General features: G+C 34.9%; 1 protein-coding gene across 2 annotated transcripts in view; it reads left to right on the top strand.

Annotated features, from left to right (window-relative positions):
• orb2 overlaps positions 1 to 23,275 on the top strand; it is an 87,054-nt gene that overhangs the window by 6,674 nt on the left and 57,105 nt on the right. For both annotated transcript variants that reach the window (XM_053766718.2, XM_053766716.2), the window contains exon 2: positions 12,947 to 13,031. In XM_053766718.2, the coding sequence (XP_053622693.1) occupies positions 12,947 to 13,031 (85 nt within the window). The remainder of the gene's footprint in view (positions 1 to 12,946; positions 13,032 to 23,275) is intronic.

Below are 23,275 nucleotides of genomic sequence, written 5' to 3'. Positions count from 1 at the left end.
CAAACTGCGGGTCGAGTGACCTACATTTGAACCGCACTGCGTCAGTGTTACCTAGAGGTAACTTTGGGCTCGTGTGTTACATTACGGCCCTCATCCTCGCGTCCGGTATTAGGGGATGTGACGCCGCGTAGCCCAGAAAAAATTCTGATACGTTCAGATTCGTTTAAAATAACAATCAGGTGAAAAAAGTCTAGAATCGAGCGGTTATTGAACTCTGAATCGAAATCAAATAATTCATTCGGAGATCATGCACTAGATTCACCAAGTAATATTTACCAAAGCCACAAAAAACTAACATTTCGGATCGACCACTGCTGTGGTCGAGAAATGCCGAAAGAAACTCATTCAAACAATCAAGTGTTGGCCACTATCATGCCAGATGGAAAACATCGTGAAACCTGCACACTGGTTGATTATAAACTTGTTTGTGAAATGGAGAAGGCAATGGCAAACCACTCCATTAATAGTTCCAAGAAAGTTGTTGTGTGTGTTTCATTCCACGTAATGACCACGGCCCTCAGCCATGAGGTTGACTATGAAGAGAGAAAATTATTTGTCAAATAAATAAAACACCAATTTCACATGATAATCGATGGTTAGAGAATCTACAGAACTGTGTGTGTCTGTGTGTGTGTGTGTGTGCTATAAAAAAATCACAACAAACAACGAACGAACTGATAAGGAAATATATTTTAGATAACAGCCATATTGCTTTGGGAACTCGTTTATCATTTTACGCCAGATTTTACGATAAGGGATATTAAAATGTGTTTACGTAAGTTCCGGTTCGGTTCAGTGCGAAAGAAAGGTCTCAGGTTTGAATCCGAATTGTCCACACACTCGGCAGCTGATAAGGAACAGTTATATTCCCAAGGAGAGTTGATGGAAGGCTTACAGGTCGTAAAATAACTTCACATAGTCTTTATACAAGCTTTTATTTAACTTGCAATGTATGTATTGTAAGTAGGTCGGGGTGAAATATTTTAATTCAATTTTGAAGCAGATATTTTCAATCGATCAAATTGAAATTTTGTACACACGTTTAGTTTTAATAACTATGCATTATTAGGATAAGCGCAACTCGATGGTGCACTCAGGAACGGCTTCCGACGTGGGAACTCCTCAACGGTTTACTGCACGGACACAATTCTCTTGTTTTCGTGTCGCACATTGAATGCAATATGATCTCAATGACAACATTGAATGAAAGCTTTCAAAGATGTAATTTTTGTAGAAGATATTCTTTTTATTATTTTCTAATACAACATCTCGAAACCTACACGAATTTTCCTTTTCAGTTGTTAAATTGCTTTTTTCTCCTTATCGCACGCAGTTAATTTTCAAGGCTAGGCTACAAGCGTTTGTACAATCGACAGCACATCAAACAACGCGGATTCATTGCAAACTAGCGCTTATTACAATGGCGTAGAGGTCAATTCTGGGTGGCTACACGTGCGCTCGGCTGTATGCACGTATGTACCTACATGTCGTTTAAACTTAGCCACGTGCCGTTTTACGATTTTACTCAACAGTTTGACCAATTGTGACGAAATCGACCGATCTTGGTGATTTTTTTTATATTTACGACATATACTATATATATGTAGGTATATAGCTATATACTATAGGTACGACATATAGTTATATCGACGATTGACGTTGGTCGGCCTACGGTGTTGAAATTCCCCACGTCGCTTCAGTTTCCATGACAATGCGTTATTATGATAAGCATGACCTGATGGCGCAGCCCGGATCTGCTCCAAACGAGGGAGCTCCTCAACAGTTTGCAGCACGGACATGGGATTTTGTCACGCGTTAAATGCCACAAGATCTCACTGACGACAATGAAAGATTGTGGCGAAAATTACCGTTTTGTAAAAAAACTTATTTAAAAGTGCCTAATTTTTTTCATACATATACACACAATTTTTTTTAACACTTCTGTCGCGCTGGGAGTCAATAACTGAACGGGATCATACAACACCAAGTTATCAGTCAGAACAGGTTGCGCTTATCGGCCGTTGAACTTGCTTAATTTGAATTTTGAAGTGAAAACTTCTTTAGCGGCGTGGAAAATGTTAAACTCGCGTCAGGACACGTGATTGGGCGAAGTGCGGTTTAGCATTTCACTTCTCACCATCGAATCGATTCGAAGTGAGACGCAGCAAACCAATCACATTGTGCCGCAACCACAACACACACTTCAATTTCGAATCGACTCGATGGTGAGAAGTGACATGCTAACACGCACTAAGTACTCTGATCGAAAATTCGTAAGACGTCAATAATGCACAAAGTTAATATTAAAGGATTCACTTCTGTAGGCGCTTTCGGAGTGCAACACGTTTTTTTTACTGCACTCCCCCATATATTGGTGTGCGGCCGTTTATGAGATGTCCTAGTTTAGCGACGGAACGTAGCACGAAACGATGTGCGTGTGTGAACTTTGATCTGATACAGGTTTTAATAATTCTAACTTTGCCTCTCGTGTAAAATTAAAAATTCAAATAATTTATTAAGAAATTAGCCTTCACAGGCACTTTTTCCACGTAATTTTTTATATTAAATCGTTATTTCTCACAAGCTACAAACTACTGGCATTTCAGAACGACCACTGCTGTGAAGTAATGCCGAAAGAAACTCATTTGAACAATGTCTGTCCCTATCATACCAGAAGGGCTTACCATTATTGTTCTTACAATGTTTTTTTCTAACAATAATAATAATATGAAAGTACATAATATTCATAAACAAAAAGTATATCAAAACAGGTTATGATTGTGATCCGAGTGTTGATTAAAAAATATATATTAAAAAAACACGTAATTATGTACATAAATAATATAAGTACATAAATTCTTTCAACATTAGAAAGATACATTATCCAAGATTGCTGTATGCTGATATTTTGTCTCAAAACTCCCACGGGAGCGAAGCCGCGGGCAACATCTACTTCTCAATAGATCTAAGTAAGCATTAATAGTTAATACTGTAAACCATCCTTGTTTACTAGTAATATATACATACATATAGTTAAACCTTAATATAATGACAGACTTAAATAAATAAATAAATAAATAAATATATTAGGACAAATCACACAGATTGAGCTAGCCCCAAAGTAAGTTCGAGACTTGTGTTATGGGATGCTGACTCAACGATACTATATTTTATAACAAATACATATATAGATAAACATCCAAGACCCGGGCCAATCAGAAAAAGATCATTTTCCATCATGACCCGACCGGGGATCGAACCCGGGACCTCTCGGTTCAGTGGCAAGCACCTTACCACTGCGCCACCGAGGTCGTCAAAATAAACTTTGTATAAAATGTATACGAAAACTCATCAGACTCACGACACCCTAAAATAGGTTAATTCCTAGCCTCAGTTCCTAGCTCAGAGGACAGAAAATGATCCTTACTGCAGCTATAAGTTAATATAAACTTTTATTTGTCACTTGTATGTACTTTCACTGGAAATACCTAAAGATTATTATCACATATTACCCTCAATATTAGCTGTGTAGTCGGGTATAGTGTAACTCAACTATTTTGAGAGTTGAAGATAACTGAGCTCACTATGACGCTGATAAGCAAGATAAACGATAAGATAAGAGACGTGTGCGTGTTTTTGGCGTATCGAAACGAAAAAACAGTTACTCAGATTGATTTATTTTTAAACCCCGACGCTAAAAGTGGAGAGAGTCTGTCTGTGTACGCGTGTCACCGTAGCTCATCAACATGTGTACCGATTTGGATGCGGTTATTTTATTTGATAGCAAATTTTTATGCGGTGTTTTCTTAGATATGTTTGATCATAATCGGTTCGGCCGTTCAAAAGTTATAGCGAAATGAACATTGAAAGCCGGGGGTTTTTGTCTAACAAATAAATCTGTTAGGGTTCCATATCGCCAATGACAAAAAATAAGACTGTTTTAGAAGCTTTCATTACAATTTAAAAAATTTTAACAAAGACAAAAATGAGTTTTACTATATGACTTTACATTAATTACTCTGTACTGTAGTAATGTCAATTTTATGAACGATTGATTTTGGAAATGATTCCTTCCTCAAGAAAATTGACGGATTTTAATGAAAGCGCGGCCGCAGCGGCCGAAACGCTCTGAGAACTAAGTACCTATCTAGGTAGGTGCGTGTTCTTGAGAAAAAGGTTCTTGATGTCGCGTATTTTGCTATTTTACAAGGGAACTAAATATACAGGGTGACCTGTAATCATGAAATTTGCCAAAAATTGACTTAAACTTAGTTATATACCTAAACGGCTTCGCTCGTTTACTAATATCATAAAGAGAAAATAGGTATTTGTATTTTTTTTTGTTTTTTGTTTGTAATGTACAAAACTCAAAAACTACTACAACGATTTTGATGAAAGTTGTCACAGAGATAGAGGAAACCTTCAGGAGGGACATAGGTTACTTTTTTATTTATAGTTTTATACCTTCCTAAAGAATCACACTAAAAATCACGTACAAAAATGTTTTTTTTTTTTTTAGTTTATCGCGTTTATAAACACAGACAGAAAGATGTAACACTTATTTTTATTATACGCAAGGATTAGCCATAGATGAAAGAAAAGTCTACAAACTAATCTTTGTAGATTTTTCTTACTAAGTACAAATATCTTGACAAATATATTGACGACCTCGGTGGCGCAGTGGTAAAGTGCTTGCCTCTGAACCGAGAGGTTGGGTCATGATGGAAAATGATCTTTTTCTGATTGATCCGGGTCTTGGATATTTATCTATATATGTATTTGTTATAAAATATAGTACCGTTGAGTTAGTATCCCATAATACAAGTCTCGAACTTACTTTGGGGCTAGCTCAATCTGTGTGGTTGGTCCTAATATATATTTCTGTGGAAGGTTTAATATAATTTAGTATCTCACCGTGCGGCTTCACTCCCTATGGAGATTTGAGATAAGTACAAAAAATATTTTTAAGAATTGTTAAGCGATATACAGGGTGATTTCTTATACATTGGCATTATTGTGTCTACACGCTCAGTCGATGCTACTGAACAACTTTTCGTATGGAAGCAACATTGAAATCGCGAAAAAACAATCAGCTGATCCATACATTTACCACAAGTTAGGTAGGTACCTATTTAATTTTGTATAGAACAGCCGATTTCTTTTCGCGAATTCGGAGTTACCCCCATACTAAAAGTTGTTCGGAATCATGGACTGAGCATGTAGACAAAATATTGCCAATGTATAAAAAGTAATCCTGTATTTTTGTAATGTTAGGTAAGTAGGTACACCATTCAGATGCAACCAACTTGATAACAGAATAGGTACTTGGGTATCAGGTGTCTTATCAAAGCCACTTGTGTAAAGGTAAACAGCTGTGTAATATTATTTCGGGAATGGTTGAAAAATACTCAATGGATCTTACTTTAGTACTTTCCATTTAATAACTGAATATAAATATATTAGGACAAATCACACAGATTGAGCTAGCCCCAAAGTAAGTTCGAGACTTGTGTTATGGGATACTATCTCAACGATACTATATTTTATAACATAAACATATATCCAATCAATAAAAGATCATTTTCCATCATGACCCGACCGGGGATCGAACCCGTGACCTCTCGGTTCAGAGGCTTTACCACTGCGCCATCGAGGTTCTTACCCTAGTCCCTGCATGTTCTCGGTTGCGTTTCGGGTTGTGAACCCGCGAAGCCAGGAATTAGCATAAAAAAACCTTAAAATTTTAAAGATTCAATGGTGGTATTACAACCTGCCTGACGTCAACCCTCCTCGGGAATGCTATTGTTGCCTATCAGCTGCCTAGGCTGTGTGTCCCTTAGTCGCCTTGTACGACATCTTCACATACAGACGGACAACGTAGTGTTCCTAATAACGCTGCGGGCTTGCATGTTCTTTCATTATCCGAAATTTGTTTTAAGTAAGATTAAGATTTTGAGATTAATTAATTAATTAAGATTTTCAAGCTTAGGTACTTACCCCTAGACTTCATAATTTAATTCTCATCAAACTAGATCAAGGTCAAATAAACTCAAATTAAGTATTACTTATAAAAATTTAACCAGGAATAAAATATATCTCACTAGTGGTTTAACTTTTCGTTTTAGATCTTCTGTATTATATTTTCCAAGGTGTAAACCGCTTTTCAAACAATATCCATATATAGATCTAACTTAAATTGCTATTAGAGTTACGATCAATCACTTCACGATAGAAAGCCACGAAGAACTACAAGACAAGTGGCAAATATTTGGTTTTGTATCTAAATACATTGAAAACTCATTAAAAACAAGCGCTGTTTTATTATCGAAGAATAATTTGAATAAATATAATTTAAATCCATGGAAGTAGGTACTTACTAAATCCATCCAATTACATCGGTTTAAGAAATGGCAACACAAAAAACATTGTGTGCTGTCAATATTGAATTTCGAACCGGCTATCCGTCCGTAAGATGTCATCTAGCCCGCGTATTGGATAATGTGCAGCGTGCAACTAAATTGTATTAAAATCATATCATTTATTCAGAAATTACGCCTTCACAGGCACTTTTTCACGTCATATTCTAAATTAAATTATGTTTACCAAAGCTACAAACTACTAGCAATCAGAATCATTCTGTCATTTTATTCCCAACATGCATGCGGCTCTACACCAAAACAAAAGAAATTCTTACCCCCTGTCTTCTATATGGCGCGCGTTCTATTTTCGTGTCACCTAACCTAATTTTCCCGCGCCGCAAATGGCCGCATTTCGTTCTTTTAACGCCCTGTCAGTTGGCAACACCGGTCTTTGAAGTCGCGAGAAGTTTTTTGGTATTTTATTTACTAGCTACGCCCCGGTGCTTCGTTGCCGTGAGAATTTCGGGATAAAAAGTACCCTATGTGTTATTTCAGGTTATGTTATACTAGTGTATCAAGTTTCATAACAATCGGTCCAGTAGATGTTGCGTGAATTAGTGACAAACATACATACATACACACATCCTCACAAACTTTCGCATTTAGGTATAATATTAGCACGATGTGTTAGTAGATTTAGTTTCTTTGAAATTTTTTATAAAAATAGTGTAGGGACTAACATAGTTCGGCGTTTTATCTCAGCAGTGGTTGTAACGAATAATATATTAAATATATTGTAAATAATAATATATTAAATACATTAGCACTCATATACATTAGCAATCAAACAGATTGATCTAGCCCCAAAGTAAGTTCGAGACTTGTGTTATGGGATACTAGCTCAACGATACTATATTTTATAACAAATACATATATAGATAAACATCCAAGACCGCGCCAATCAGAAAAAGATCATTTTCCATCATGACCCGACCGGGGATCGAACCCGGGACCTCTCGGTTCAGAGGCAAGAACTTTACCACTGCGCCACCGAGGTCGTCAACGAAGGACTAGTAGTTTGTAGCTTTGAGAAGAAATTTTCCCGTGGTCGTATGAGTCTACTAAACGCCACATAGTCTTGGCAGCTGGTAGGTAACAGTAGCATTTCCAAGTTGACGTCAGTGAGATAGCCAGTAGTAAAATCATATTACACTGAACCTGGGCTTCGCGCCTCCACAGCCCATGACTGTATAGATTTCATAAGGTTCCTTAAGTTTATTTGTAAATATAATGTAACACAATTAATTTGATTAATTACACTTAGTGTACTTAAAATTAAAGTACATTCGAGTCACAACTGCGCACCTCTTCTTTCGATTAAATTAAATCCAATTTTAGAGTCAAATGATAATATTTTTTAAAGTTTTGGTTACAGACAGACAGAAATCGGTACAGGTGAAACTATAATAACAGCTTATACTTAATTAATTATAATATATCTTTTTAATTTAATAGCTCCATCGCGTTCAGCCATAAACAAATTTTCAGGCCTACATTATCAACTGTCAATCATCTGTCAGTTTTATCTGATAACATATATGATATATTATCTATGTTATGACGATAGACACAACATCACATCAATTTTATGTTCCGTAGAATGTAGCTGCTTCATTATTACTGTGAGATAGGTACTGACATAAAAAAATATAGATTTTAATGAAAATAAGCAAAAAATTGCGAGCAACATTCAGGTGTCTTGTGTAACATATGTTCGGAAATGCTAGTAGTTTGTAGCTTTGATAAATACTGTTTAGAATATGAATACGAAAGAGTGGCTGATAAGGTGTAATTTCTAAACGTAAACGTTGACTTGCCGATGGAGATTTTATTCTATGAAGATTTTGCTGTGATTTTGCCGCCTACCAGCTCCTTGAATAATATCAGCTGCCTCGACTACTTTTAGTCGCCTCGTACGACATCCACGGGAGGATATGGAGTGGTCCTATTCTAGGGCGGAACCACACGCCAAGACGAGAAACACTTTTACAATGACAATTGAAAATTCACTTAACATTTACACCCCAAAATCAATGAAGGGACATGAATGTCTATCAAATACAACAAATTAAATGGCACAAGTCACCGGGGTTCCGTACGATTGCTGTCTCTTTTCATTGTCATAAGGGCGAGGGGGACGGCTGTAATATTGAAACGTCGGCTACGCCCTCTTTAGTAGATCAAGTAATGAAGTATAGACAGAGTAGCTATTTTTATTAATTGGCTATTCGACTGGTTAAAAAATTAAATGTGTTAAGGTACCTACCTATTTATATAAGCAAATACGATAATTAAATTCCACTTTAATTTATTTTTCATTGTTATTTACGAGATTTACTATTGTTTTTATCTCATGAAAGCAAATTCTTTTTGACTTCAATGTCCGTGATGTTTTTATTATAAATTATTTGAAGAGACAAGATTATTAATACAATTCATGTGGATTTTGCTCACTTAAGTGCGTCATTTTGGAAGGCCTATCTGGAACTTTACGTCCACGCATGCTGTCTCTTTTTCCCATATCGTGCAAAAAAGGGAGAGCGTGTGGATGCAACGACGTGCTACGTGTTTTATCTTTCATGGTAGCCACCCAGTGTACAAAAATGTGTCCAGGCCAATCAAAGGTAATCAAAGTACCTAGGTAACCTAGTATTACCATTTATATATTAATATTTTTTATTCATTTATTCCATGATTCCCCTCCACATATCATACAATCATTTGTTAGACAAATTAAAAAAACCCCGACCATCAATATTCATTTTGCTACAATTTTCGAACGACTGAACCGATTCTCATGTAACATGACTAAGAACACTCGGGATAAAATTATCTATGACACATAAAAAAAAAAAAACGAAAATCGGTCCATACGTTTGGGAGCCACGATGCCACAGAGAGACACGTTAAATTTATAACACCCCTCTTTTTGCGTCGAGGGTTAAAATTACCCTATGCCTATAGAAATATCGTAGACAAGTCTGTTTGATCGCGATCAAAGAGCTGTCACTTCTATTCTATTTATCTATGTCCTTGACATGCTATCATGATTGTATCCGTTCCGTTTCATTCAAAATGTCATACATCCTATGACATTCGTAAATGGGTCACGTTTCGATAAGCTGTTTTGTTAGTCCTGCGTTTAGTTTAATTAGTTACTACCCCACTAAATAATCATCATACATATTTAATTCAAGAACTCTGTTCTTGTCGGTGGAGCTGACTCCATTTACAATTAGTTGTTCGCCGCGAACTTAGACCTCGCGAACACAGAAAAATCATTTCACAAAATTGTGAATATTTCACAAACGACTTAACGATTTTGTTGCTCCACGAACATAAACATTCTATTTACCGAACCTACATATATATACACACACACATACAAAAAATGTATTTTCACCCCAATTTGATAGTCTATCCTCTGCTATTGATTTTTCCTCCCTATACGACACCTTCAATCTCTTTCAACTGTTACATGATGGACTCTTTAATAACCTAAGGGTGCTCTTTGTCATTTTCAGTTTCCTATTCCTAATTCAAGCGAACGAATTCGCAGGCCTCAGCTAATTATATAATCTTATCTACTCTTATTGTTCACCCTTTCCCACTTTAGGTGGGGACAGCTCTCCTGATATTTGGGCGCCAAAATATCTGTCAAATTCAAATGTTGTCGGGGCGGGCAAATTTGCGTACATAGTTACCATATTCGTCCATTATCAGCTAGTTTTATATATCACGCGTTCACGACCTTGAGGATAGAATTTCCAAAAACTCTTTAAGTCACAATGTACAAAAATTTCGTCTTGGTCTAGTAGATTTCGAAATTTTGTGATGAGTGAAAGTTTTTCGCATTTTTTTATATATAAACAAGCGACTTCCCTCGAGTAAAACCATGATAAAAAGTATCCTATGTTACTCTTGAACGTTTCGTCCGTCTTTCTGATAAATTTAGTAGTTTTTGAGTATTCGCGAGCATCAGCTGGGTTACAAATAAAGAAAAAGGAATTAATAATATAACAACAAAATTAAATGAATTAAAAAAACTTATTAACCTAGTTGTTCGCAAAATTGTGAATATTTCAAAAACGACTGAACCGATTTTGATGCCCCACGAACTTCTATTGGCATATCCTAGATACCTTTTAAATTTCATAAAAATCGGACTAACGGTTCGAAATTTATCTCCTTCCAAACATACATACTTGGTATTTTTGCCCCAAGTAGAATGTTAGATCTCGCTCGGTCAATTACATAATTTAAATAAAAAGTTGATCCTAAAAACATCAAAAAAATCTAATAAAAAAGTACAAATCTCTTCTCCATATATTATCAAATAATAATTAATGTATGAATTTTCAACAAACACTTGTCTCCCAGGCTGTCTGTCAGGAATAGCTGACATTTAGATCTTCCTGCATTCTATCTGGACATATCGCGCGGCCATCTTTGTTGTTTCGTTGATCGCACGGCATGTCCACATCGTGTGGATGACACACAGACACAATCTGTATCTGTTCGTAGTTTAGACAACATGTACGCGAGATAAATTTACCGTGGTACATTAAGCTTGCATATGAGGCTGTAACGATGTGAAGCCGTAACGATTTGTACAAAATCCTAATCCTTACTAATATTACAAATGCGAAAGTAAGTTTGTTGCCTCTTCACGCTCTATCTACTCAATCAATCTTCTTGAAGTTTTGCATACATGTAGTTTGAAGGACATAGGATACCTTTCATACCGTAATATTAACGCGGGTGAAAAGTATTGAAGACAAGCTTTTGTCCGCGGCTTCGCCTGCGTGAATTTTCCACGGGAACAGTTATTTTGCCGCGTTACCCTATGTCCTTCTCCACACTTCAAACTACATGTGTGCAAAATTTCAAGAAGATTAGTTGAGTAGATAGAGCTTGAAGAGGCAACAGATTAGTTAGTAATCACAGAAAATGTAAATAAAATATGAGCATATTATTACAATAATCTAACTTTTAATTGTCACCCCACGGTACGGCCGCCACCACCACATTACGCCACGGTACGGCCGCCGCTTCACAAATTCATTGCAAATTGAACCTTATTACGAAGAGTAAAGGTCGATGCTAGCGGTATGTTATAACTTGGTATACAGTTGACAACAAACTTAGAAACTTATGAATATTAAATGAAGTCTTATTACATTTAAATAAGTTATAACTTTTGTAATTATTTATTTCTTGCTGATAAATTATCTGATAGTCTATATGTAACATCAAACAGATAGCGTCAAAAAATGTGTTACAGAAGTGTTGGATAATTTTCAATAACATGTGGCAGATTTAACTAGCAGTTAGTTTATCTGTCAGATTATTTTTTCAGAAGGTTGTGAAACAGTTCCTAAATAGGACCATTAATTACCATATCAATACGAGGCTAAAATACATATCAATACGTGGCAAAAAAATTGTAACATTTTATATGGCTGCAAGTTGACAACTTGCTTTGCCTAAAAAAGTTTAAATCTAAACATGCGACGGCATTCTAAATAATTCGAATTTTCTGTTTCCTTCTAAATCTATGGGTATTCCAAATTCGAATATTCTGTTCACTCCATTCTTGCCAACCCCAGGGACAATGATTACTTACCGTCTACATTTTTCATTACCGCGTCAACTCGCTTCGCGATACCCACCGTTATTACAAGGCTGTAAGTTACAGTTTTCCCTGGGAGTTTCCCTCACGTTAGCGCATTGGCGCAGTGACGTCACACTGCGTAAAGGAAAATGGGTCACTAGGTTTGCTGTATGTAAGCCGGCCAATTTGTGTAGAACCCTAAGCGCCTTTAGTTATTACTGGAAGGGGGGCCGATATAATGTGGTATAAAGCGGCTGATGTAGATAGATCTTCAGTTATGTAATAACATTAAGAGATCTCGTGTCTTCTTAATGTAGTCGTTTAGTACGCAAGACTGCCCATATTTTGATATATTGAAGCATTTAATGGTCAAATATTTTTGACCTGGAAAACGAATTAAATATTTATCTATCTTATCTGCAAGTTAGGTCCGTTAGGTGTCTGATAAACAGGTTGATAAATAAAATATCATCGAAATAGAGTAATCACGGGTGATGTGTTGATTTTTTAAACAAAAATCCAGACTTATATTATAAATGCGAAAGTCTGTCTGTCTATGTTTCTGTCTGTTCCGCTTTCATGGCTAAACCGCTGGACAGTATTGATGAAATTTGGTATACATATACTTGAAGGCTACCGTTCAAACGTAGGGTAGATTTTTTTTTCAAAAATCAACCCCCAATTGCCTATAATAGGGGGTAAAAGTTTGTATACCACTTTCGCAGAATAACTCATGCGGGCGAAGTCGCGTGCAATAGCTGGTACTTGACAATTATCTTAATTTGAAATTTATTGAATTTTTGAGCCTCATACAATAACCTCTAGTGGAATATAGTAGTTTTATTATAAGGCAAACGCAGGAACATTCCTTCTTGAAGTTTTTTTTTTTTAATTTTTTTCTTTTTTTTTTCAGGAGAGAGGAGGACTCGACAACATGCAATCTTTAGAACATTACTTAACTGACATAATGAGAGCAGACACATCGGATCACATGAAAGGTAAACTAGATATAAAAAAAACCACACATTTTAACTAGTTACAAGAAAAAACACTTATGATCTTGTGTTCATTCATATTTTCATTTTTTTTTACTAGCCACACCATCTAGACACAAAACATCAAAGCGCTGTTATTAATAGCTAGCTTTTTCCCGCGGTTTCGCCCGCGTGAATTTCTCTGCGAAAGCGGAATAGACATTATTTTCATACAAACTTTCACACCCATTATAATCAATTGGGGGTTGATTTTTGAAAAAATAAAGGTAGCGTATGTTAGAACGCGAGTCTTTAACTACATGCATAGCGATTATCAACAAAATCGGTCCAGAGATTTAACCGTGAAAGTCGAACAGACAGACAGACAAATAGTCAGACAGACTTTCGCATTTATAACACTCTCTGCTCCCCGGGGCTTCGCTCGGGATTTCGGGATAAAAAGTACCCTATGTGTGATTCCAGGTTATATACCCGTGTACCAAATTTCATAACAATCCGTCCAGTAGATTTTGCGTGAAAGGGCAACAAACATACACACATACATCCACACAAACTTTCGCATTTATAATATTAGTAGGATTAGTATTGAGCAAATCATATTTTAAGTTCAAATCCATACTAATAAAAAGGAAAGATTTTTATTTTAGTTTGTAATGAAAAAACTCAAAAACAGTAGTTTTTGAGTTTTTTTTACTGGGGCAATTTTTATGGATTTTGGCACAGAGATAGGCGAAACCTTCAGGAGTGGCTACCTTTTATTATTTAGGTTTTACTCAAGCGAAGCCGGCGCGAGACGTTAGTATGTATGTTATATATCTCACTAATTTTACGCCTTCATTCCCTTTGGTAACTAGACTTACCTAACCAACAAGATAAGATTTTATTTCGATGTTTCACATTGACAAAACGTGATAATATAAACTTTAAACTTTTTTACGACATAAAAGGGAATGAGGACGTGGAGCGCAGACATATTAATAATTATAAATATATTAATAAGCCGCGAACTATAACAATCAATAGCTTATTTTACTCATTAATCATTATTTTTAACTAGTTTTTGACCGCGGCTTCGCCCGCGTCAATTTCTCACGCGAACAGTTGTTTTTCCCGGATGAAAGGTACCCTATGTCTTGCAAAATTTCAAGAAGATCATTTGAGTAGATAGAGCGTGAAGAGTTAACAAACTTACTTTCGCATTTGTAATAATATTTGGGATTGGGATGGAACGAATAAAAAAAAATTGTGTAAAAAGTGTATTTTTTATTGAGAAAAAAAAATTGTTAAAAAATATGTATGTACAAATACTATATAGTGCTAACATTGATAGTGTTAAATATCAGTATGTTTCGGCCTAACAGTGTTCTAAACACACAGATAAGCACACATTGGGTAACTGTCAAAGTACCCGGCTTCCTTTTTAGCAGCTACTGGTAACGTCAGCAAAAACAAAACAACAAAAAAATAAATAAATCGAAAATGACGAAGTGACGGTCCAGCTGTTAATACGCACATCGGAAGGTCCCAAGTTCGAATCTTAATATATACATATAAACCAACCAGTGTTTGACGACCTCGGTGGCGCAGTGGTAAAGTGCTTGCATCTGTACCGAGAGGTCCGAGGGTTTGATCCCCGGTCGGGTCATGATGGAAAATGATATTTTTCTGATTGTGGCCCAGGTCTTGGATATTTATCTGTATATGTTATAAAATATAGTATCGTTGAGTTAGTATCCCTCTCATCCGTAGTTACTATAGAGTTAGTTAGTATATGTAGAATAATTAGAAACCGTAGTTACTATAGAGTTAGTATATGTAGTATAATTAGAAACCGTAGTTACTATAGAGTTAGTTAGTATATGTAGAATAATTAGAAAAAGAGGATTTATTTAGTTTTTCGCAAATAAACAAAAGGAATTGGTAAACATGTGATGGCGGCCCTAGTGTGCAGTTATGTATCACCATAAATTAAATCACTAATTCATGCAAATATGATTCTTACGCACGCGCAAAAACAAATATACCTCATGCTAGCTGGTGCGGGTATAATATAATTTCAATTGTTTTGCCGACAGTATGTCGTTTGCGGAGTGTGACGTCACGATGGAACGCTGAGCTACAGTGTACTAACTAGATGTGACACTAGCCAACTTCCAGCAGGAATGTTTATTATAAACTGCCAGTAGTGTCATAATAAGAAAAATGCGGTCTGTGTCGCTGTGTGTTCCGTATTTGAAATTTTTAAAATACGTTTTTTTTTCGTAATTTCTTCTCCGTTGTTTTTGGTATTTTTATCGAATTTAAAAATCTCAATCGAAATCTCAGAGTGTTTATTACCAATTTATAAAAATCTCTAATTACAATTTATTGATTTATAAATATTTTAGTTTTCATTTATTTCACTTTCCTCAAATTTAAAGTGAAAAATAGAGTGTTTGACATGGTTGGGTCATCAATTCCAATTATGCCAGTAATAATATGACAATTGATTTCTTTCGAAACTCGTCTAACAATCTAAGTACTATTTCACCGGCTAGTTTCGTTTAATGAAATATTTTTTTTGGGTAAAAAAAGTTTGCTTGTTAATACTAACAATCATGGATTCACTTCGTTCATACACAAAATGTCGCATAGGGTTTAGATATTTTTAATTAAATGTACAAACATTTCGATTTAGACATACTTAATCTTAATGAAATTGAAAGTCACGCAACGCTTGGAAAATGTACAAAAAGGCTTATTTCAACTCTGCAAACAGGATTAGGTACCCGTTGTCGGGGGAGTGCTTGAAACGCTTAAATTGAGTAAAAGTATTTATGAATTTGTTTGTTTTGGATTTGCAAATAATGGTGAAAGATATTCTGGAAACAAACACGAGCCTCAGTGATTAGAAAGTAATTTAAGTTTCCTTGAATAATTATTGTGGATATTTAGTGAAAAGATGAGGAAAAGCCAACTTTATTTTTGCGTTTGAGCAAAGCCATAGAAATCAGAAATTAACGTCATCTTCTCGTGTCGCTTGCCATCGAAAATTAGCGACCATCAAGGCTATCTTAACGTTGGAGCTGCTGCACGGAAGAGCATTCGGGTACTCGAAGGAAACAATCTCTTAGATTCTTCAGCTAGGAGGATTTTTTCTTGGATTTTCCCTTGCATGACGAGCTGAAGAATGCGGTAACTTTACCCTCTCATCTCATTACGTGTCCGAAACATTGCTTTTTATGACACCAGCACCCCCAAGTTTTTACCCATTCCACGCAGAACCTCAGCATTGGTCACTCTGTGAACCCATGATAACGGAGTGGAAAATAACAAAGAGTAGGTACTATGACAGTTTTGTCAATGTCAAATAATATAAATTTTATGACGCATGCGTGGTCGTTAATTATTCAATATTTTAACGTTAGACATAGATAAGAATTAAATATGTTTACGTTAATTAGGAAACTAATTTTATTCAACAGTAGCAAAAGAAAATTCCCTCGTCGGAAGCCGTTGTTGGATGCACCATCTGTTCATGTAAATCATAACAATAGATAGTCATTTATACTAAGCATATACAAAACTTCAGCTCAAGATATTTGCTTCAAAATTGTGTTGCAAGATTCCACCCATCCAAATATAATTAAATTACCCTCATCAATACATAGCAAGTAAAATAATAACCTATAAATAAACTAGAGGCCCGTCCCGGCTTCGCTTGGGTAAAACCTAAACTTTCCTCAGGAAACACACTGTGTATTTGTGAAAACCGTAGAAAAAAATCGCCCGGTAGTTTTTGAGTTTATCGCGAACAGGCAGACAGACGCGGCAGAGGATTTTGTTTTATAACATGGCAAGGATAGCGTTCAAGGTCACAAGTTCGTCAGGTGCCACATTTAGTGGCTCTAGATCTGTGTGACAATGCCGTTTTGCGCAACCACCTTTTGTGTTGCGACCTTGCCTGGTTTTGTTAAGTAATTAACTGGCTGAAAAACATTTGTCGTACCTATGTCTCTTCCAGTCCATTGTTGAACCTGTGGTATTGGAAAGATACTGCATCACGAACTTTAAAGACGATAATTTTGGTACTAATTGACTTAAAATTTGCTAGACAGTTGATTAAATTATTTTTTCAGCAATATAAATGGACTTTTTAGAAAATTACTATTGTGATTGTATAATCACAATAGTAATTTTCTATGTAATTATATGTATATATATTGAGAAGTATTGAATTAATAATTGACAAAAAAAAATCAAGAATAAGTACTTACTTTGAAGATTGTTTACATGTTTGGGACTGGTAAGAAAATGAAGTGTAGTTTCATGATCCTTTCGATTACAGAATATGTTTGTACGTAACAAACATTAACGGTAGCTTAATATTGTCTTTTTATGTTCTTGCTAACGAAAGAATATACTTTACTTTAAACTATTTTTATTTAATGATAATTTTTTTAAATTAATTTAATTAGATGTTCATTTTATTTGGCGTACGACATTAAAATAAAACTTCGTACATTACTATCTAAATTTACGCATTGATTTGTGGTGTATTTAATATGATTGAAAGTAGACGCAAACGAATGTGGCGTCAGTATTCAGATTTCGTGTTTCTCTTCATTCTTTAGGTTACCTAAAACATAACACATAGATAAAAAATTATTATTAACATGTTCTCACATATGTATGTGTAAAAGAAAGGTTTATATTTGCAAAATATTGCACCCGTGCGAAGTTGAACTTCTAGTGATATAAAAAAATATATTCAAATCTCGCTCGTAGAGTTAAAGAGTATCGTAATCTTTTAGCGGTGCAATTCTATAGAAGGTTGTTTACATGCCTATTTAAAATGCAAATTCAGTCCCAGTAATCGAGAATTTAATTATAAACGTTATGTATAACCATCATATATAAAAATAAACTATGTATAGTGGAATTATGCATAGGCATTTATGTTTATAAATCTGAAAGATTTGTCCTCAATCTAGCAGAATAGGAAGCGAAGCTCTATGCTGCTCAAAAACTAGAAGTACCTATTTACTTAAATATCTCTAGATTGTAAAGAGTTCCGAATAAAACAAAATAGTTAACTGTAACCTGATTATTCATTCTACAGACACGAGTTTATGTATCAATTTACACTTGTTTTTGCAAATAAAATATCTTAAATTCTTATAAAAGCAACGTTATTTTTCGACACTTCGGAAAAAAATCCTTTTGATATTTTCTAAATATAGTAAAAGTATGTTATAACATAGAATAGAGAATGATATATAGATCAAATAAACAAGAGTTTATTCGAACTAATTACATTATAGTACTTACCATTGGGAATTACAAACGAAAGATCATTTAATTTTACATTTACTAAATGGAAAAAAAAACAGTACAAGAAAATATTATCTACATTTATGAAATGTCAGTATTAGCTACCAACAGACATACAAGCATCAATAAAAAGTAAATACGCCTGCCTGTTTGTTAGGTTTAAATCTATCAACAAATGTAATCTTTCAGTATAAATAGCTATAAATTCATCCAAAAAAGATCCATAGGAAGCTGACATTTTCAGTTTGGCTCGCTAGACAAACTGTTTAAAAATATCACGAAGCATAGACTAAAATCTTTATACATCACTCGTGACTTTAAAACTACTATCAATAGATTTTCCACGCTAACCGATGGATTTGTAGACTATATTCCAAGTTAGAGAGACGTATAGTAAAGTGTTTAGTTTAAAATTAGTTGAATAATAATAGACAATAAGCCGGCTGGTTGAAGATGATGCGGAGTTGTAACAGTTTTGGTAAAGGTTGAGAGCTTGAAATTTAGCCGGGTGTCAATCGAGGCAGATTGTAGCGCTCCTCTTGTCAGTAACAAACTTCGCGCGGACGCATGCGTACCGCGGATAGAACGTGAATTCGAAATTATAGAACGCGTGTGTGCTATTTATAAAAAAAAAAATATTGTGTACGCTCTGGAGTGCAGTGAACTCTCTTTCGATTTTTTTTTAATGTCACGCGCGAAGGAAGGTGGTCCTGGATGGAAATCGTTTTAAATGCATAAATTTTTTAATGCATTTTTTTTAAATGGTAAAACTAAATAATAATTTGGCTATATTTATTATGTGAAGTAAAACATGATGAGTAATAATTAATTTGTAGGAGGCCAACTAGCGCACATGAATGCGCATGCACATGTGCAACGTGCAATCATTCTGTGACATAATTTTTGGCGCGGGTGTGATTATAATCAATACTTTAAATAAACTGTAATATGTATATATACATATATATATAGGTTATAACGCTATATTTTATTTAACCAAAGGAATTTTGTATAAAAAGTCGTAAATACTAATGTATTAGCCAAGGCATGTCATATATTTACGCAGGATTTCATCAAAATTCGCTTAGCCTTTCAAGCGTGGTTAGTAGATAAATTCGAATATTGAAAAAATATTCAGGTAATACAATTTTTTGTGATTTTTTTTTTCGTATGTTACTGTAAAGTAACTTTTTATTTGCCGAATGCACATCTAGTACCTACATTGCACTTTTGGATCTGTGTTTTCCAAATTTGATTTTTAAAATATTATGTTTTTAAATTAAATTTCTCTATTTTCATATTTACTTAAATATTAATTTTATCTATGACTTAATCTGTCATAATGTATCTGTGTCAATAAAACATAGATTATAATTAAAGTTATTAAATCAAATTTCCAATTTATATATGAATAGTATTATTTAGGGTTTCTTTTTTAGTGATATTAATATGATTTATTAATAATAATATTTAATTGACAAACATGCAAAATAAAACCGACAATAAATTAAACATTTAAATCTAACCTAATATAGCCCGCTCCTTAACGTCCTAAAACGCAACCTAAAATACTAGCCGCGTTACTGCGCTGTTTTGCTAATACGGTTATTCTTTTGAAAATATTTCATTAGTTTTATTCCATATCGTAAATTAATAGTGTTTACGATATGAAATTTATTAGTTTTAATTTCATATTATGGTTATAGAGTTTGGTACAGAAAGAAAGAAATGTCACAGAATTTTTTCGTCAGTATTTATTAACTTGAAAATTTTATCTATTCGAAATACATTTTTTAATAGACATTTTGTTCACAAATTATCAGTTTTAATTAAGATCAGTTCGGTCTTGGCCAGTTTTTCGCTAACCTTAACCTGACAAAGTTTTTGCACGATGAAAAAATAGCTTTTCCTCACAACGAACACCTTGAACGAATCGACATCAATGCTTTGTCATGAATAAAAATAATAATAAAAAAACAATAATCAGACCTAGTATATTTTTTCAAAAATGATATTTTAGACATTATATTCTGTTACCTTGAGGTCTTGTTGCATTCAACATGTTACTCGATGACCGTGTAAAACGGGAGGTGTTCCCTCGTCGGGAGCCGATCCTGTGTGTGGTGGTCATGTTTATTGACCGAGCGAGCGAAGCGAGCGAAGTCTCACATTCTACTTGGGGCAAAAAAACATTTTTTGTTTGTATATATGTATGTATGTTTGTTTGTAACGCGATAACTTTCGAACCGTTGGTCCGATTTTGATGAAATTTAAAAGGTATGTAGGATCTGTCAATGGAATTTTTAAGTTCGCGGGGCAACAAAATCGGCTGAGCAGTTTTTGAAATATTCACAATTTTGTAAAAAAATATCGTGTTAGCGAGGTCTATGTTCGCGGCAACAACTAGTATTAAGATGAAAAAGTCTACCATAAAACATAGAACACGTTATTGCGTCCGCAGTTCACACGTTCTCTCATTTTTTTACACGATGCGTAAAAGGTTATCAATACATATAATAAAACAGTGGAAAAAAAAATCTACACATTGAATAAATCGCCAAGAACTTAGAACTCGTGAACACAATACATTTTTACAAATTTGTGGATATTTCAAAAAATACTGAACCGATTTTGATGCCCCACGAACTTAAAAAATCTATTGACAGATAGATTTTTTACCTACCTTTTGAATTTTATCAAAATCAGACCAAAAACGGTTCGAAAGTTATCCCGTTACAAACATACATACATACATTAAAAAAATATATTTTTGCCCCAATTTGTTTTCTAGACCCCGCTCGGTCAATGAAGTTGCGACGAGTCCTTTGTAGACATTGCAGAGTATATCTAATTTAATGATAGATTTGTCTCGTAAGGAAGGTCGAATAAGTAGTATTTATCACAAGACAATGCTTAAGTTATCATATGATTTTAAATGCCATTGTCTTGTGGTCTAATAACGATAACGACTATCCGATGTCACACCTCTTTGGGAATGCCCTTGTCCGTCAAGGCTTTTTATCCCTAGTACGTATGACGTCCACGGGAGGATGTAAAGTTGTCCTATTGTAAGGCGGGAACAACATCAACGAATTTATATAGGACTAGCTGTGCCTTGGGGCTTCGCTCCCGTGAGAATTTCGGGATAAAAAGTACCCTATGTGTTATTCCGGGTTATTTTCTACCCGTGTACGAAATTTCGTAACAATCGGTCCAGTTAGAAGCATAGATAATGCGTGAAGAAGTAACAAACAAACTCACTTTCGCATTTTTAATATTAGTTGGGATTTGATTATAAGATACTAGATTGATAAACTATAAAACATAGTATGTAAAGTTGTATCTTTCGTAGTATCATCACCTTAACATCAACAGCCATTCAAACGTCCCCACTGCTGGGGCACTGGCCTTCCTTACGGATAGATAAGGAGTTTTGGGCCATGACCCACCGCGCGGGCCCATTGCGGATTGGCGGGTTGTAAGGACTGCAAATACAACCGGGACCAACAACGGCTTTACGTGCCTTCCGAAGCACGGAGGAGCTCAAGATAATTTTGGTCACCTATCCATTGATCGACCATTGTGAGAATGTCTTAACCGCCTCTATCACAGTGTCATCGATACCATCACCATTACGACTTATACCACAGGACCACAGGTTATACAACACATGGGATATTACCGCCCCCAAAAAATTCGCAATCGAATCTCTGCTTACGTTCAATCATACGTAAACAGATTTCAATCAAATCAAATCAATTCAAATTATAGTTAATCAATCCATTGTTTCGGTTACGAGTTTATTATCGAAACTTTGTTTTATCGACAAAAGACAACGTAATTTTTTTTTTCCTTCACCTGCTTCACTATATTTTTCCGGCGGCCATTTTCTTTTTCACTGATCGCAGTATTATGCCAGTTACTTCACCTGACATTGTTTTTTATCTGTGCTATTTCCTAAACAGTCTGTCTCGCCGTTGGCGGCTTGCCAACACGAGTTCCATGAAGAGAAGTACTTTTTGAATTCGTCCGATTATAGTCCCATTTAAGCTGGAATGGAACGTTCTTAATTTTCCATTTTTAAATCGGTCCGGTTGCCCAACGTTATCACAACGTATATTATGTTGACGTTCCGTTTGCCGCAATGTTCTAATTATGTAATAAACATTTAAAATGAACTTTATTTGGTTAAATGTGACCATTGGGTTTGAAGTTTAGATTTTTATATTTAAAAGATTTTATTTATAATTTAAAGGGATTTTCTCAATATTATCTGATACATATATTTATATTGTTATCTAACAAAAGTTGCATTAGAATATTATCCACATTTCTAAAATGATAAACTTTGGCGTAATTTTAACACAATCTTTGACAACGGTGGGGGAAAAAAAAACAAAAAAATAGAACAGTTTAGAGTTGCTTATGGCGACGGTCACATTCTTCCATTCTTCATTGTCAAATTCGAATTCCGAAAAATCACAAACCCTGACCGTCCAATTCACAATTCGAAAATTCGAATTGTAAACATTAAACAATGCTGCCAACCTTGAGGGATGCGTTTACGAAAAAGTTACGCAACGTAGTGATGTGCACGCGTCGGCTCAACGTCGATAGTCGGTGATGCGACGCGCTAGGCCAAGGTTATTTATAATTGATTTGATATTATTCTGATTGATCGTGACACGATTTTAAATTAGTTACTCAATTGATTCAGATAGCCATCTTAAAGTTTCGATATTTAGGTGATCTGAATGTGAAATCATATTGAATAATATCTAGAGCACTTGTTTATTTGCATGAGACATGTTTTTTGGTTGACAAAAGTTATAGAAAATCGAAATATGAATTGATTGAGGTGGTCTACCTAATCAAATATTGCTTTTAGCTGCATTATTGCATGACACAGATGAAATACATATCTTTTATGCTAT

The sequence above is a fragment of the Plodia interpunctella genome, chromosome 29 (assembly GCF_027563975.2).
Source record: "Plodia interpunctella isolate USDA-ARS_2022_Savannah chromosome 29, ilPloInte3.2, whole genome shotgun sequence".
NCBI classification, from domain to species: Eukaryota; Metazoa; Arthropoda; class Insecta; order Lepidoptera; family Pyralidae; genus Plodia; species Plodia interpunctella.
Note: the sequence above shows the minus strand (reverse complement) of the source record. Positions and strands in the feature narration are given on the sequence as shown.